Genomic DNA, 13,349 nt, shown 5'->3' with positions numbered 1-13,349 from the left:
CTTTGTTTTTCGGAAGTTTTCTAGATAATTCTGGTATATAGCAAAGGTTGTTCTCAACCACTGGCCTACAGTCATGCATAGGGAGTCTTTAACTATTGCTCTTATTTTGAAAAGACCTTAAAATCTCCACACACCCTTTCTCCCAATCTCTACCTCAGATGGGATGTTACTCAGAAGACCTGGGTTGGTCCTCTTTCTGTGTAACGGAGCAAGCTAACTGACCCTTCGCAGTCCTCACCTTTGAAGTGCATGACTGTGAGGATCAGATGACATCCTGTGAGTCAAACTGCTCTAAGCTGTGCAGTTCAGACATGTACAGAGCTGGGGACTGTCACTTCAGACCTGGACACTTGGCTGAAGCATTCAGGAGAGAGCTTGCTCTGCTTTGAAAGAGGACCGAAAAACATTAATACTACATTGATGAGGATGGTTGAGGGGTGCAGTGTGTTCCCATTATACAGATGGAAAGACCTAAGAAGAGCTAAATAACTTCTCCAGCATTCTATTGTAAGCCAGCAGTCAAACATCAGATGGGATATCTTACAGCTCTAGGTTTAGAGCATTCTGCATTAGTTTGAGGATGTGAGGGTACTGAGTTGGGAAGAGAACAAAACCCAATTAAATGCAGCCTCAAACCCAACTTAGTTCTTTGATTCTATGCGTGGGGCCTGTCTCTAAAGCGTCAAGGAGATGCTGCCTAGATTTGGGCTCCAAAATGGCCAATGCTTCCAGCATCCCTCTGGGTGCAAGGTAGCGGGAATGAAGCTGCGTGCCCTCTCGGGGCTCACTGTCAGCCTCGGCTTCCCTGTGCCTGGCAGGCCGGGGGCAGGCCACTGCTCACCTTGTCTCCCGCGCAATCAGCACAGGGCCCTACCTGCTTCACGTTGAGAGAACTGAACACTTAACAGCTGCCTATGTGTGTCCTGCATCTCGGGTGTAATAGATGTTGTGGTAAATGTTGAATGCAGAATAGTGTTGTAGTTGGAAAATGTTGACTAGAAATTCAAAAACTAGGCTGCTGTGCGCCAAGGCTGGAGGCACCCACTTCCCAGAAGGGGGTCACTCTGTCTCTGCAGGGAGACGACTGCCCTTTGGTACTGTTGAGTCAATACAGGTATCTCCTGCTTTTTGAAAGGTCACTTTCCACCACTTTGGAGTTATGAGAAACCTACATTAGTACCTGTTCTCACTAACTGAAAGACATCTGAAGAGGATTTTCCCTTTAAAAAAAAAAAGAGTAACTGCTTCTTTGCTTTACACCATTTCAGCTTAAGAGTTCATAGGAACACTTGACGTTTGAGCTGCAAGAGAACCTGTACCTCAAATGCCTTAAAAAGCAGGGGAGCGGAGAACAGCATCATCACACGAACACGGTTTACTGCCCGCCTTTCAGGGAGAGCCAGCCAGGCAGGGAGCTCTGCCCTGCTCTGCGGAGCCTGCCTTAAGGCCGCTCAGCCTAACTTTTCTCCCCTCGCAGCACTGGGTGCAGCGTATGCACCACGTGCTGTGACTTCCTTGGAGCTGGCTGTGCGGAAGGTTGAAGGTATTGGATAGAGGCCTAGAGAACACAACAAGGAGACACTCTTCAGTCTGAGGATAAAAACACCCACGGCTGGTGGCAGCTGCCTCACCAGGTTGAGAAATCATCTTTATTTAAGAACTGCCCGCTACCAGAGTCAATAAATAACTACCATTACAAGAAGTGTGAGAGAGGCAGGTAATAGATCAGTGGGAGCGGGTCCATTTTAACAAAAGCCGAGTTGACAGTGGTCCGATGAAGCCCCAACCCTTGCCCTTGCAAGCTTTTCTAAGCTGTGCAGACCCTGGAGGGGGTGTGTCGGTTGGAGTCTGGGGAGTCAGAGCAGGGTGGACCCCATTGGAGGGCATGAGGCTTCCTAGGACTGGGGGAAGCTATCTGACCCATCTTTTTCCCTCTTCATTTTCCTTTTATTGTCCTGCCTTCCCAAAGCCTATACATACAGCTGGCTCCCAGGAACCTCTTTCCGTGGAGCTCTCTGTGAAGCTCCTTAAGTGCCCACCTGACCCCCTGTGCTGCTCCAGGGGCCTCTCCGGCCGCCTCGCTCGTCTCCAGGATGAAGCCTGGTCTGACCTGAGCCAGGGAAAGAGGGCGCCACCCCTGTGCTGCAGACCCAGGCGTGAGCACCCTGCTGCCTCTCCATAGAGAGGAGCCAGCAGGCGTCACACTCTGAGACCAGGACTAGCACAGTCCTCCAGTGGGGAAGACACCAGGGCGTGAGGCACTCTGGAGTCAGCGCAGGCTCTTGCCCAGAGGAGACCAGACCACTCCCGGGACTGCCAAGGGGCAGTAGCGTGTGCTGGGCAGAGCATGCCTGGGGTGCACCGCACCTGCAACCACCCCCACCCCCCACCCCCCGCAAATGACGAGACTGCAGTCACTCCCTCGCAGTGCGGGGGTCCCCTGCAGGGAGAAGCGCCAAGACTTCCCGCGCTGAGCACATTTTGATTCCAAGAATGTCAGTCCTGAGGGACACTTGGAGCATCCTCTCCCGTCATCACCTGACCTAGACTCCAAGACACAGCCGTCAGAATTCCTCAGAGCCCCCTAGGAAAGGTCTCGCAGACATCTCTCTGGCGTCTCTGCTGTTGCTTTATCCCCTGGTCAACAGCCCTCCTGTTCTCTGGCACCGCCTGTGCCATCTGAGGCCCAGTGGGGGCACTGACACCACTGGGCACTGAGGCTGCGTCTGGAGAGAGCTCCGGGCTGAGGCACACATCGGGGCTGTGGGGCAAACAGCATGGTGGAGCCCAGACCGGGGCAGGCCGAGCCCGGCGTGTGCGGCGCAGAGGTTCTCCCAGTCCCTGAGGCACGCTCTGCCCCCAGTCCTCAGGCACTCACTGGCCACTGAGCTGCAGAGGGAAGCACTCGCTTGTGGCTGTTCCCCTTGGCTGCCAGCCCAGGGCTCGGCATGACCGCGGTAGGAGGGAGCCGCAGCCCATCCAAGCAGAGGTGGTGGCAGGCCGGCCTCTCGGGCAGGGAGGGACTCAGAAGTTGCCTCATCTCACCTTCCGCCTCCACGCAAGCTCCTGTGCAGCCACCACCCCAAGAGGTCACCTGTCTCATTCGGTCTGAATCAGCTCGCAGCCTGAAGTCTCGGCCTGCAGGAGCATCTGTTTTTGTCTAGTTCTGAGTCCCTCCAAACAAGTCCTCCCTACACAGGCCTCAGGTGTGGCTGAGGGTGAGTTTTCCTAGTTACTAATAAAAAATCCTGGGTTTCCAAGAGGGTCGGTCTGCCCCCCCAGAACTAAGACTCTTGGTTGCGTCTCTGGCTTCAAGCAAGCCTAGGGCCGCAGCTGCAGCCACACAGGTTCTGCGCCAAAGCAGCTCAGCCCTCTTGGCCGGCATCTGGACACCTGTCCTGCTTCTGCCGCAGCTAAGGCAACGAAGAAAGAATCAACGCGACCTTGGAAGGAGGCTTCCTCCTTTCAGATTCCCCTTTCCAAGAGCGGGGTACAGGCCACCTCACAGCCTTGCAGGACCAGGCTGGGGGCTGGGCGGGTTTGGGTCTCTGCAGTGGCAGAGCAGTCACGGAGCTGAGCCCCCAGCACCGCATGGGGGTGAAGGACGGGGGCAGGTGAGGAGGGTTTGATCGGATGGCCCAGGGGGGCAATCCCGTGGGCCAGGGGCAGGGCGGTGAGTACTGTGGTGGCACAGAGAAGGCATGGTGAGCTTACATTGTTAAAAAACTGTAGTGGGTAAACATCAACATAAACCTGCCCAGTAAAATAGAGCAGGACTTAAAAATTTAAAAAACCATAACAAAATAGAGCTCTGACTGTAAACTACAGAAACCAGGCTCAGGGGGCCTGTCCCCTGCAAGATGCCTGTCCTGCTGCTCCCGTGCGCGAAGGGTCACCTGTCACAACGTAGACTTTGGAACCTCCTGGTTAAGCCTCCGCTGCTGCCTGGATTTGGGGTCCCTGTCCTTGCCTCGGCCTCTCTTGAAGCAAGGGTAAGAGGCACAGCGGGTTCCAAGCCAGCACTGCATGCTGAGGGCCCAGCAGAAGCCAGCTCAGGAGGCAAAGGAAGACGGGACCTCTAGCGCTCTGCACACGTGTGGGCTGAAGCCAGCCCTGCCGAATACCCCACCGTCACCCACCGGAGCCTCCTGAGCAGGGTCTTCACAGCCCCCTCTGCCCTTCTTGACCACCTTCTTAACCAGGTCATGGCTATTCAGCATGGCCCCCTTCCTCGGCAGACAATGGGCCTGGGACTGGTGGGAGAAGAGGGCCATTTCCGCCCCATCCCTGGTGGGCTGTGTGACCGGAGGCAGGCCCTGCTCCTCCCAACCTCCGCTTCCTCCCGGTAGAGCAGGGGCCTGGGCACACTGAGGTCTAAGCCTCTTCCAGCTCTGATGTGCCAGGACTGGCATCACACCCCAAGAGCAGGCCAGGGGGCCCCATTTACTCGCCCCCTCGTCTTCAGGGGAAATGCAGAACAGCACCCGAGGCCGCATGGGGGTCGGCTCGCCCAACGGCCCGGGGTGTTCCTGGGAGCGGGCAGGGCTGCGTTTATCCTCTGGGCTTCTTGGAAGGTGCCTGACTGCAGACTCAGAACGACTGCTCACGTTCTGTGGGACGAAGCCGGTGGGTCATGACAGCTGTCCCACCTCCTGCCCAGACCCTGGAGGGACCGCGCAGATGGGTCTTGGTGTGGTAGGGGGCCTCCCCAAGACGAGCCCTTTAGTCACCAGCCCCCTGTCGTGGCTTCCGTCACTCGGGGTGACAGGGTCGGGTTGGCAGTGTTGGCTAAGAGGGTGACTGCGCCTCAGGCCAGGTCTGGTGCAGCTTTCCAGCAGGAGGCCCAGCCTCTCAGCCCTTCGGAGCTCCCACTCAGCAGTGGGAGCACGGCCACCCAGAGCTGCGGGGCTCAGGCTGCCGGCCTGACACCAGGACACTGGTTCTCAGCCGTCTGGGCAGGTAGGGGGGCCTCCAGGGAGTCCTCGGGGACAGTGTCAGGGTCCAGCCGTGCTGCCCTGTCAGAGGGGAAAGAAGAGTCCCGGTCTTCGGGTCGGGCCCGCTCCTTAGACTGAGCGACGCTGATGCTGCTGCTCTGTCCCACTTCAGCTCGTTCCTGTCCAGTGTTCCCGGGCTTGGGACTCTGCCGTCTGGGCCAGAGTCCACATGCGGTCCCAGAGTGCCATCTCCGCTGATACACAGATACACATCTAACTCCCTTCTTCCTGCCTTCCATGCAGGCACCCTAGAGGGCCCAGGCCTAGGGTTCAGTATCATCATGGAAGTTACTGCCTGGTGCCTCTCGATTAAAACAAAAAATCCTTGCATGGGTTCTATCCTGTGGCAGAATATGACATATCCTACCTCCTACAAAAAGGGCTCTGTAAATACAGTCAGTGTTTGAAACCAGCAGTTCTCAGGCACAGCGCTGGGCCACCTTGGCATCGGGAAGGGGCTGGGGCGGGTGCCCAGCTGTGGTGGGGAGGCAGGGCGCCGAGATCAGAGCTGCAGGTAGCGTAAGAGGACCAGAGCTGCCACGGAGTGGGTGAGGGCGGTGTCTGGATGTGGGGCTGGACAGACCGCGGAGTTCTCCACCATCATGCTGGTGCCTGAAACCAACAGGCGGGATGGGCTGAAGGGGCTCATCCCTGCCCCGCCCCCAGGACAGAGTCCAGACCTTCCCTAGGGAGACTCACAGAGTCTGCTTTCAGGACTGGGAGGTGCTCTCAGCCCTTCTTGGGCAGGGCTTTGTAGGACTTTTGCTCTTATTCCCGAGCAAGGAGCGCACCCAGCCCTCAGGGATGTTTGGGGAGGAGGGAGGCGGCAAGGGCGGGTACAGGGCTACTCTGCAGGAGGTCCCTGACACCGCCTTTTGTCTCCCTGGGGACTGGCTTGGGCTGGGATGATCCCTGTATCTGGATGGACCCTGATCTTTCTGGGGGAGATGGGCAATACAGCACCTCCGTTGCGCACGATGTGAACCTCTGCTGGGACCCCGTCGCCTCCTGGCCCTGTGGTCCGAATCTGCACCAGGGCGTGGCCGATGTCCTCGGGAACTGTGATTTCTATCCAGTTCTTGCTGGTGAGGTGAAGCGTGGGAGTCGGGTGTAGGTCGTTCTGGTACAGCATCTGTGGGAAGGGGTTAGCCAGCCAGGTTTCCTGACAGCGGGGCTGATCCTTCCCTGGCCCCAGAACGGGAGGAGCCCACGTGGCTCTCTGACCTTGAGGTCCTGCCCCCTCCTGTTGCCCGTTGACCAGGACCAGGCTCTTGAATATGCTCTTCCCTGGAGCCAGTTTCCTGTTCCCAGCAGCTGAACTGATTTTGTAGGCTCCTCAGACCAGAAGGGCCCCAAACGTCACCCAGTCTGTCACCGCCCTCGTGAACCCTGCTTTTCCGCAGTCACCCCTCTTTCCTCCGTGCAGTCTCCACTGCATGCTCCCCAGAGACTCACTCACACAGTCGCCTCTCACGGTCCCAGACGCTCTGCTTACATCTGACTCAGACACAAGCTGCTAGCTGAAGCTCCTTTTGTTTACGGGGCACACAAACGTGCTGTCCCTCAGCGTTCAGTGCCTGCTCGCCCCTTACCTTGTAGCCGGTGACTGCAGACTCATTACCCAGCGGGACTACAGGGTCCCACTTGATACTCAGGCTGGAGCTCGAGAAAGTCCAGGAGATGTTGCCAGGGGGTCGCCGTGGAGCTGCCAGAGTGGGGAGAGAGTCAGGAGGAGTCTTCCCGGTGTTTCCCCACCACGCGCCCCCCTGCTTTCAGCCGGCCACTTTCTAGACAATCTGCCCATCACAGCTGTGCCCGGAACGTTGTTACCACTGCCTGAGAAACAGACTCCAACAGAGACTGAGAAGAGAGGTGCCCCAGAGGCCGTGAGCCCCACTCCCTCCTCACCATTAGCTGAGCGGCCTTGGAAAGTGGTCCGAGAGCCCCCCGCCCCTCCTGCACCCAAGCTGCCAGACTCACGCGGCTTCATGGTTGTGGCGTTGGCAGAGGGGCTGGCGGGCCCGGTGCCGGCCCGGTTGTAGGCCCGCACGGTCACGTGGTACTTGGTGCTGGCGTGCAGGCCCGTGACCAGGGCGCTGGTGTCCAGCCCTGCAGTCCTCACTCGCTCAGCGGCTGCCGCTTTGGCGCCGGCCTTCCAGTAGCGGATCTGAAGGGAGCAGGCGTCGCCAGGGGTCAGCGGTCACGCCCAGGGTCTCGGCGCTGCACTGTCCCGGCCCTGCCTGGCCCCTCTGTCTCGGGCTCGGAGCCTAGACACTCGACCATGAGGCCCATGAAAGAGACAAGCCAGTGTGATTTGCTGCTCCCTTCTTGATGCCCAGTGGAGGGCCCAGTCCAAGGAGAGAGCTTAGTACCTGTGCTGGATGCAGGAGCAGGTGGCTGGGTACAGACTCCACCGAGAGGTGGCCTGCCGAAACCCAGCCCCACTCAATGAACTCAGGAGTCCTGTGGGGACTCTCCAAGGCCACGGAATGCATAGTTGAAAGCAGTGCCCCAGCCCCGCCGCCAGCAAGCTCATGATGGCTGCCCAGTAAATGCAAGCCCACTGGCACAGTCCTCGTGGCACCAAGGCCTTCTAGATCCTCTTCTGAGTCAGGGCAGGGTTTGATGCTCTCTCTCCAGCGGGCTCACCTGGCGTATTTGCTGAAGCCCAGAGCTGACTACGGGGCTAGGATGTACAGCATCACTAGGGTTCCCCCTCAGACAACATTTTCTGCTGGTCCTTCTTTCCCTTCCTCTTGCTCCATCTCACTCTCCATGTACCCCCACATGCACCCTAGTGGGCTCAAGGCTCGGGTCAGAAACCGCTAGGCCAGAGTTCCTCGGGGACAGGATGATGAGGGGGCTGTGCTGTTCTCTGCCGCCCTGAGCATGCCAGGAGAGCTGGGCTCTGGCACGAAAGGGGCAGGCCATGCCCCTCCTGGATCTCCTCCTCCAGGCTCCCACCAGGCAGTAACGTCAAGGCTGTCCACAGGCACCGGCCACAGGGCTGAGCTGAGGCTGCGAACGCCGTGCTGCAGAGGCTGCATGTGGCGTGCCCGTTGAGTGCAGCGGAGCTTCTGGGAGGAAGGCCGCGGAGCTGCGAGGCGGCCCTGCGCCCGACCCCAAGCCCTCCTCCCCTCCCAGTCCCTGCCAGCGCTCACCTCGTACCCCAGGAGGATACCGTTCATGTCCTGCTGCACGGGCTCCCAGCTCACGTTCATCTCCGAGGATGAGACCCCTTTGGCCCAGACCTTGGGAGGGGCCACCCTGGGCTCTAGAGACCAACACGGAATGGGTGTGGATTCCCGGGGCCTCCCTGTGTCCTGCAGAGCGGCCGCCAACTGGAACTGCTCTTGCGCAGGATTTTAAAATGCCCGAGGTGCAGGGTAGGGGCCTGGTAGGGGTTCCCAGAGCACCCCCCACCCCCGGGGGCCCACTTCTCTCGCAGACGGCCTTCCCCCTTCAGGCCTGAGCCGGGCGGAGGCTGCCAGGGCTGGGAAGGCAGCCAGGGGTCTCCCCTGCCCCGCCTGTGGAGCCCAGTCGGGGTGAGGGGTCCTTCCCCCACCCTACACCCGGCAGACAGGCCGCAGGGGTGGCGGCGCCTGGTGGCCCCGGTGGCCCACCTTCCTCGGCCGAGTACACGACGGCCACGAGGCTCTCGGGCCCCTCCCCGCGGCGGTTGTAGCTGCGGATCTTGACCTCAAAGGGCGTGTAGGGCCGGACGCTGTCGTTGCTGTAGACGAAGTACTGGGCGTCGGCGCCGGGCACCCTCGCGGTCTGCCAGCTGGTGCTGCCCTGCCTGCGGAAGGACACCAGGTAGCCGAAGCCGCCTCCGTGCTGGTACTCCCGGGACATGGGCTGGGGGCGAGAGAGCGCGTGGGCGAGGGGCGGCGGCCGCCTGCCCCGCCCGGCCCCCGCCCCCGGCGTCCCCGGGACTGCGGCTTCCGGCCTGCAGCGGGGGCACGGGGCCCAGGTTCGCGCCGGAGTCAGGGCCCTCTCTGCACGCTGCGCCCCTCCGGATGTGAGTCCCAGGGGCGGGGCGGGCCGCAGGTGGGGAGAACCGCCCTCCCAGAGCACCGCAGGCCTGTTCCTGCCTCTGTCCTCGCTGCTTACCGTCCAGGTCACAGTGAGCTCTCCCGGCGCTCCACCGCCTCCGCTGAGACCCGACGGGGCTACCGAGGGCGCTGTCGGGGCCAAGGGACAGACAGTTAGTGGAGACGGGCCTGCGGCTGCGCTGAGAAGCACCGCAGGGTCAGGACTCCCTTCCAGTGGGCCCTGGCTACACGCCCACAGAATGGACCACCTGGAAGGAATGGACAAACTCTTAGAAATGTGCAGTCTCCCGAGACCAAACCAGAACCAGGAAGAAATGGGAAATAGGAACAGACCAATTACCAGTACTGACATGGAATCAGTAATTTGAAACTCCCAAGAAACAGACGTCCAGGATCAGATGGCTTCCCAGGTAAATTCTACCAAACAATTAGAGTTTACATCTGTTCTTCTGAAACTATTCCAATGAGCCCTGCTTTTGTCCACTGGGTCCCTTTGGATGTGGGCTCAAGAGTCAGGTGGATCTGAGATCAAATTACACCCCTGCCACTTACTAGCTGTGTTTCTCTGGACAAGTTATTTAACCTCTCCAAGCCTCTGATTCCCTTCTCCATAAGATAAGGATAATAATGTTTCTCTCAAAGGCTGTAAGACAAACAGAATTAAACGAGACAGTGGCTGGCTTATACATAGAACGCACACTCTAGAAATGAGCGCTAGCCTCATCCCTCTAGTTGGTGTAAATGCAATAACAACAGACCAACTCCACTTTTCTTTAAGGGGAATAAATAATCCAGAAGCGCAGTTAATCCAAAAAACATTTCTTTTGGGTTACGGGGTGTTTTTTGGTGTGTGTGGCAGATTTAATTTCCTAATTGTCTCTAGTAGTCAAAAAGGCTGCTATTAAAACAATGTATTTAATTAGACTGTGAAGCTTGGCAGGGAGTAACTTGGCTGAAGGTCAAAATATTTCTGCAGCTGACACAGCGAATGGAGACTTATCACTTGGTTCTGATGAGAGTTGAGGGCCTTCTCATTTGCAAAGGGTACTTAAACACCTATTACCCTTTTCAGAGTGGAAAGGTTGAGGCCCAGAGCAGTTAAGTGACTTGCTTAAAGTCACACAGCTAATAAATGTCACAGTTTGAATTTGAACTCAGGTCTTCTGATTGAAAAGCTCACCATCTTTCTTCTGCATCATGGCTTTGTACTCAACTCCTGAATACTACGGTGGAGGAGACCACTTCTCAACCTTTGACTCTCCAAGTTCAGTCAAAGAAAATGCTCCTTCTGGAATTCTTACTCAGGAGAGGTACCAGTTAAAAATGTTGACTGATTCCATAGGGAGCCTGGAAAGTCAGCCTGGGGCACATAGGAAGCTGTTTCAGGGACACAAAAAGGCAGACCCTTGTCCCACAGCTGGTGGGGCGGGCCTGGGTGGGTGAGGAAGGGGAGGCAGGTCCTGACTCCACGCTGCTGGCCTTGGGAGCCCAGGGCTATGGTCCTGGGCTTCACCTTCACCTCTTCCTTCCCCACCTGCCTTTAAGGGAGGGGTGTGGGCAGGTTGTCCATCCCTTCTGCTGCCAAAGAAACCATCTAAAGAAGGACTTAGAGAAGCTGGCTGCTCACCTAGTGCCCTGCACAACACACATCACTACCTGATTCCTGCAGCTCGTGTCTGTCCAAGGAAGAGAGCTGCCCCTTACCCCATGCTCCTCGGGTCGAGTCCCTGCTCTGACAGTGTGACCCTTCCTTCCTTCAAGCTCTGTTTTTTCCATTTTTTAAAAAAAATTAAACTTTTAGGGGCTCCCCTGGTGGTCCAGTGGCTGTGACTCTTGATCTCTCAATGCTGGGGTCCTGGGTTTGATCCCTGGTTGGGAAAGTAGATCCCACATCCCACAACCAAGACCCTGTGCAGCCAAATAAATATTTTTAAAAAATAAAATTTAAACTTTTAGATAATTGTAGATTCACATGCAATGGTAAGGCAGGCCCGTTTCTTTGGGTGAACAGTTTGGACTGGAGGGCTTCCAGCCCTGACCGCCTGGGGACCAAGGCACAGTGTGTCGTGCAGTGTAGCCGCCTTGCCCTGACATAGGTTCCTTCCGCATTTGTTCTGTTAGGGTCCGAAGTCTGGTGAGCAGGGTTGGAGCTCCATGTAACTGCTGTTGGCTTGGAGCATCCTTTAAGGAGAGCTGGTGTCTGTGCCCTGACACTACTTCTCACCCAGGGCTCTGACCTGCTTCCTTGGTCTGGATTTTGCTGGAGGGTCCACTGGGCTCCCCAGTGCCTAGGATGTTGCTGGCTAAGACCCGGAACTCGTAGTCCATCCAGGGCGTAAGGCCAAGCACCTGGGCAGTTTCAGCGTTTCCCTCGATGTTGGCGGGATCTGCAAGGCACAGGGAGTCAGTGTCTCACCGGTCTGGATGCAAAGGGCAGGGACTGGGTGCGCATCATGTGCTTATATCCAGCTCTCACACCGGTGCCTGCTATTTACTAAAAGTCAGTGCCTCTTCTATCAGTGACGGGGAACTAGGAGGCAGACCTCCCCACCTTGGAACCTTTGTAAGATGTTGTGAGCACCCTGTAAGATGTTGTGAGCACTCTGTACCCCAGGAATGCTTTCATCGCACCAGCAACGGTCCTGCCAGGGCTTCAAGGGTGCAGACTGAGCCTCCTCCTCCAACTCTTGCCCCGTTCTCCTGCTCCCTGTGTGGCCCTTTTCCCTAATGGCCTGGGAGCTCCTCCAGGCAGAGGGGCCTACACCTGTCCCCCTTGGAAGCTCCAGGCTCAGCCTTGGCCCCCAAACCCCACCCCCTCCAGCACTCCTGCATACGTGCTGGTTGCTCAGTCATGTTCAACTCTTTGCGACCCCGTGGACCACAGCCCAGCAGGCTACTCTGTCCGTGAGATTCTCTAGGCAAGAGTACCGGAGTGGGTGGGTTGTCATGTCTTCCTCCAGGGGATCTTCCCAACCCAGGATCGAACCCAGGTGTCCCGCATTGCAGGTGGATTCTTCACCATCTGAGCCACCAGGCTAACCAGTGCCGACCTAGGTAGGACCTCACACTTACTAGTCCGAACCTGCTTCCATTTCCCTGAAGGCAGAGTGCGAGCTTGCAGGGTGTACTTGGCAATGGGGCTGTGGTTGTCAAAGCCACGGCTCCAGCTGAGCTGGACAGAGGTGTCGCTGATGTCTCTCACCACCACGCCTCCTGGGGCACCTGGCGGACCTACGCCAAGACGTCAGAGGAAAGTGGGTCAGAATTGCAAAGCTTCCAATGGGAGCCAATCTCCTTCAGGCCTGCGTGGGCCGCTGCAGTACCAAGGGGGAGCAGCAGAGGGCGCAGCAAACACACGCTCGGTGGGAGGGCAAGGATCGGGCGGAGTGAGCTGCTTGCCCGGAGGAAGGACGTGTTCCGGGCTGGAGGAGTCACAGAGGCGTGAACGGACTTCGCAGCATGAGCCTCTGATATTCCAGTGAAAGTGTTAGTCACTCAGTCGTGTCCGACTCTGCGAACTTATGGCCTCTTTATGCGCCCGCCAGGCTCCTCTGTCCAGGGAATTTCCCAGGTAAGGATACTGGAATGGATTGCCATCCCCTTCTCCAGCCTCAAGAAATTTCTCCAGGCTTGGAATGTGTTTAGAAGTAGATTTTTATAATTTTGGCTTTGGAGAAAGGGTATTCTATTCATTCAGTACCTGCAAACGCCCTCGGGATGAGTTCAGCTCAACAGACTTGTTAAGATGTCCATCCCAGTGGGGGTGGGGTGGGAACCCCGTACCTCGGACCAGGACCGTGGCCTCCCTAGACGCACCGTCCACCACCGCCTGGCCTTACCTCGGACCAGGACCGTGGCCTCCCTAGACGCACCGTCCACCACCGCCTGGCCTTACCCTGGACCAGGACCGTGGCCTCCCTAGACGCACCGTCCACCACTGCCTGGCCTTACCCCGGACCAGGACCGTGGCCTCCCTAGACGCACCGTCCACCACCGCCTGGCCTTACCCCGGACCAGGACCGTGGCCTCCCTAGACGCACCGTCCACCACCGCCTGGCCTTACCCCGGACCAGGACCGTGGCCTCCCTAGACGCACCGTCCACCACCGCCTGGCCTTACCCCGGACCAGGACCGTGGCCTCCCTAGACGCACCGTCCACCACCGCCTGGCCTTACCTCGGACCAGGACCGTGGCCTCCCTAGACGCACCGTCCACCACCGCCTGGCCTTACCTCGGACCAGGACCGTGGCCTCCCTAGACGCACCGTCCACCACCGCCTGGCCTTACCCCGGACCAGGAC

General features: G+C 58.0%; 1 protein-coding gene across 1 annotated transcript in view; it reads right to left on the bottom strand.

The window, feature by feature from the left end:
* Window positions 1–3,702: 3,702 nt before the first annotated feature.
* The window catches only part of CNTN2 (contactin 2), a 32,432-nt gene continuing 22,785 nt past the window's right edge, over window positions 3,703–13,349 (bottom strand). Inside the window, exons 15-23 of the mRNA XM_069544499.1 lie at window positions 12,122–12,280; window positions 11,287–11,436; window positions 9,108–9,178; window positions 8,618–8,852; window positions 8,156–8,268; window positions 6,975–7,161; window positions 6,587–6,699; window positions 5,958–6,126; window positions 3,703–5,606 (exon numbers count right to left, since the gene is read on the bottom strand). Coding sequence (XP_069400600.1) covers window positions 5,497–5,606; window positions 5,958–6,126; window positions 6,587–6,699; window positions 6,975–7,161; window positions 8,156–8,268; window positions 8,618–8,852; window positions 9,108–9,178; window positions 11,287–11,436; window positions 12,122–12,280 — 1,307 coding nt within the window. The 3' untranslated portion in view covers window positions 3,703–5,496. The remainder of the gene's footprint in view (window positions 5,607–5,957; window positions 6,127–6,586; window positions 6,700–6,974; window positions 7,162–8,155; window positions 8,269–8,617; window positions 8,853–9,107; window positions 9,179–11,286; window positions 11,437–12,121; window positions 12,281–13,349) is intronic.

This window comes from Ovis canadensis, chromosome 12 (genome assembly GCF_042477335.2).
Source record: "Ovis canadensis isolate MfBH-ARS-UI-01 breed Bighorn chromosome 12, ARS-UI_OviCan_v2, whole genome shotgun sequence".
Classification (NCBI taxonomy): domain Eukaryota; kingdom Metazoa; phylum Chordata; class Mammalia; order Artiodactyla; family Bovidae; genus Ovis; species Ovis canadensis.
The sequence above is the reverse complement of the archived record's forward strand: the minus strand, read 5'-3'. Positions and strand labels throughout refer to the sequence as shown.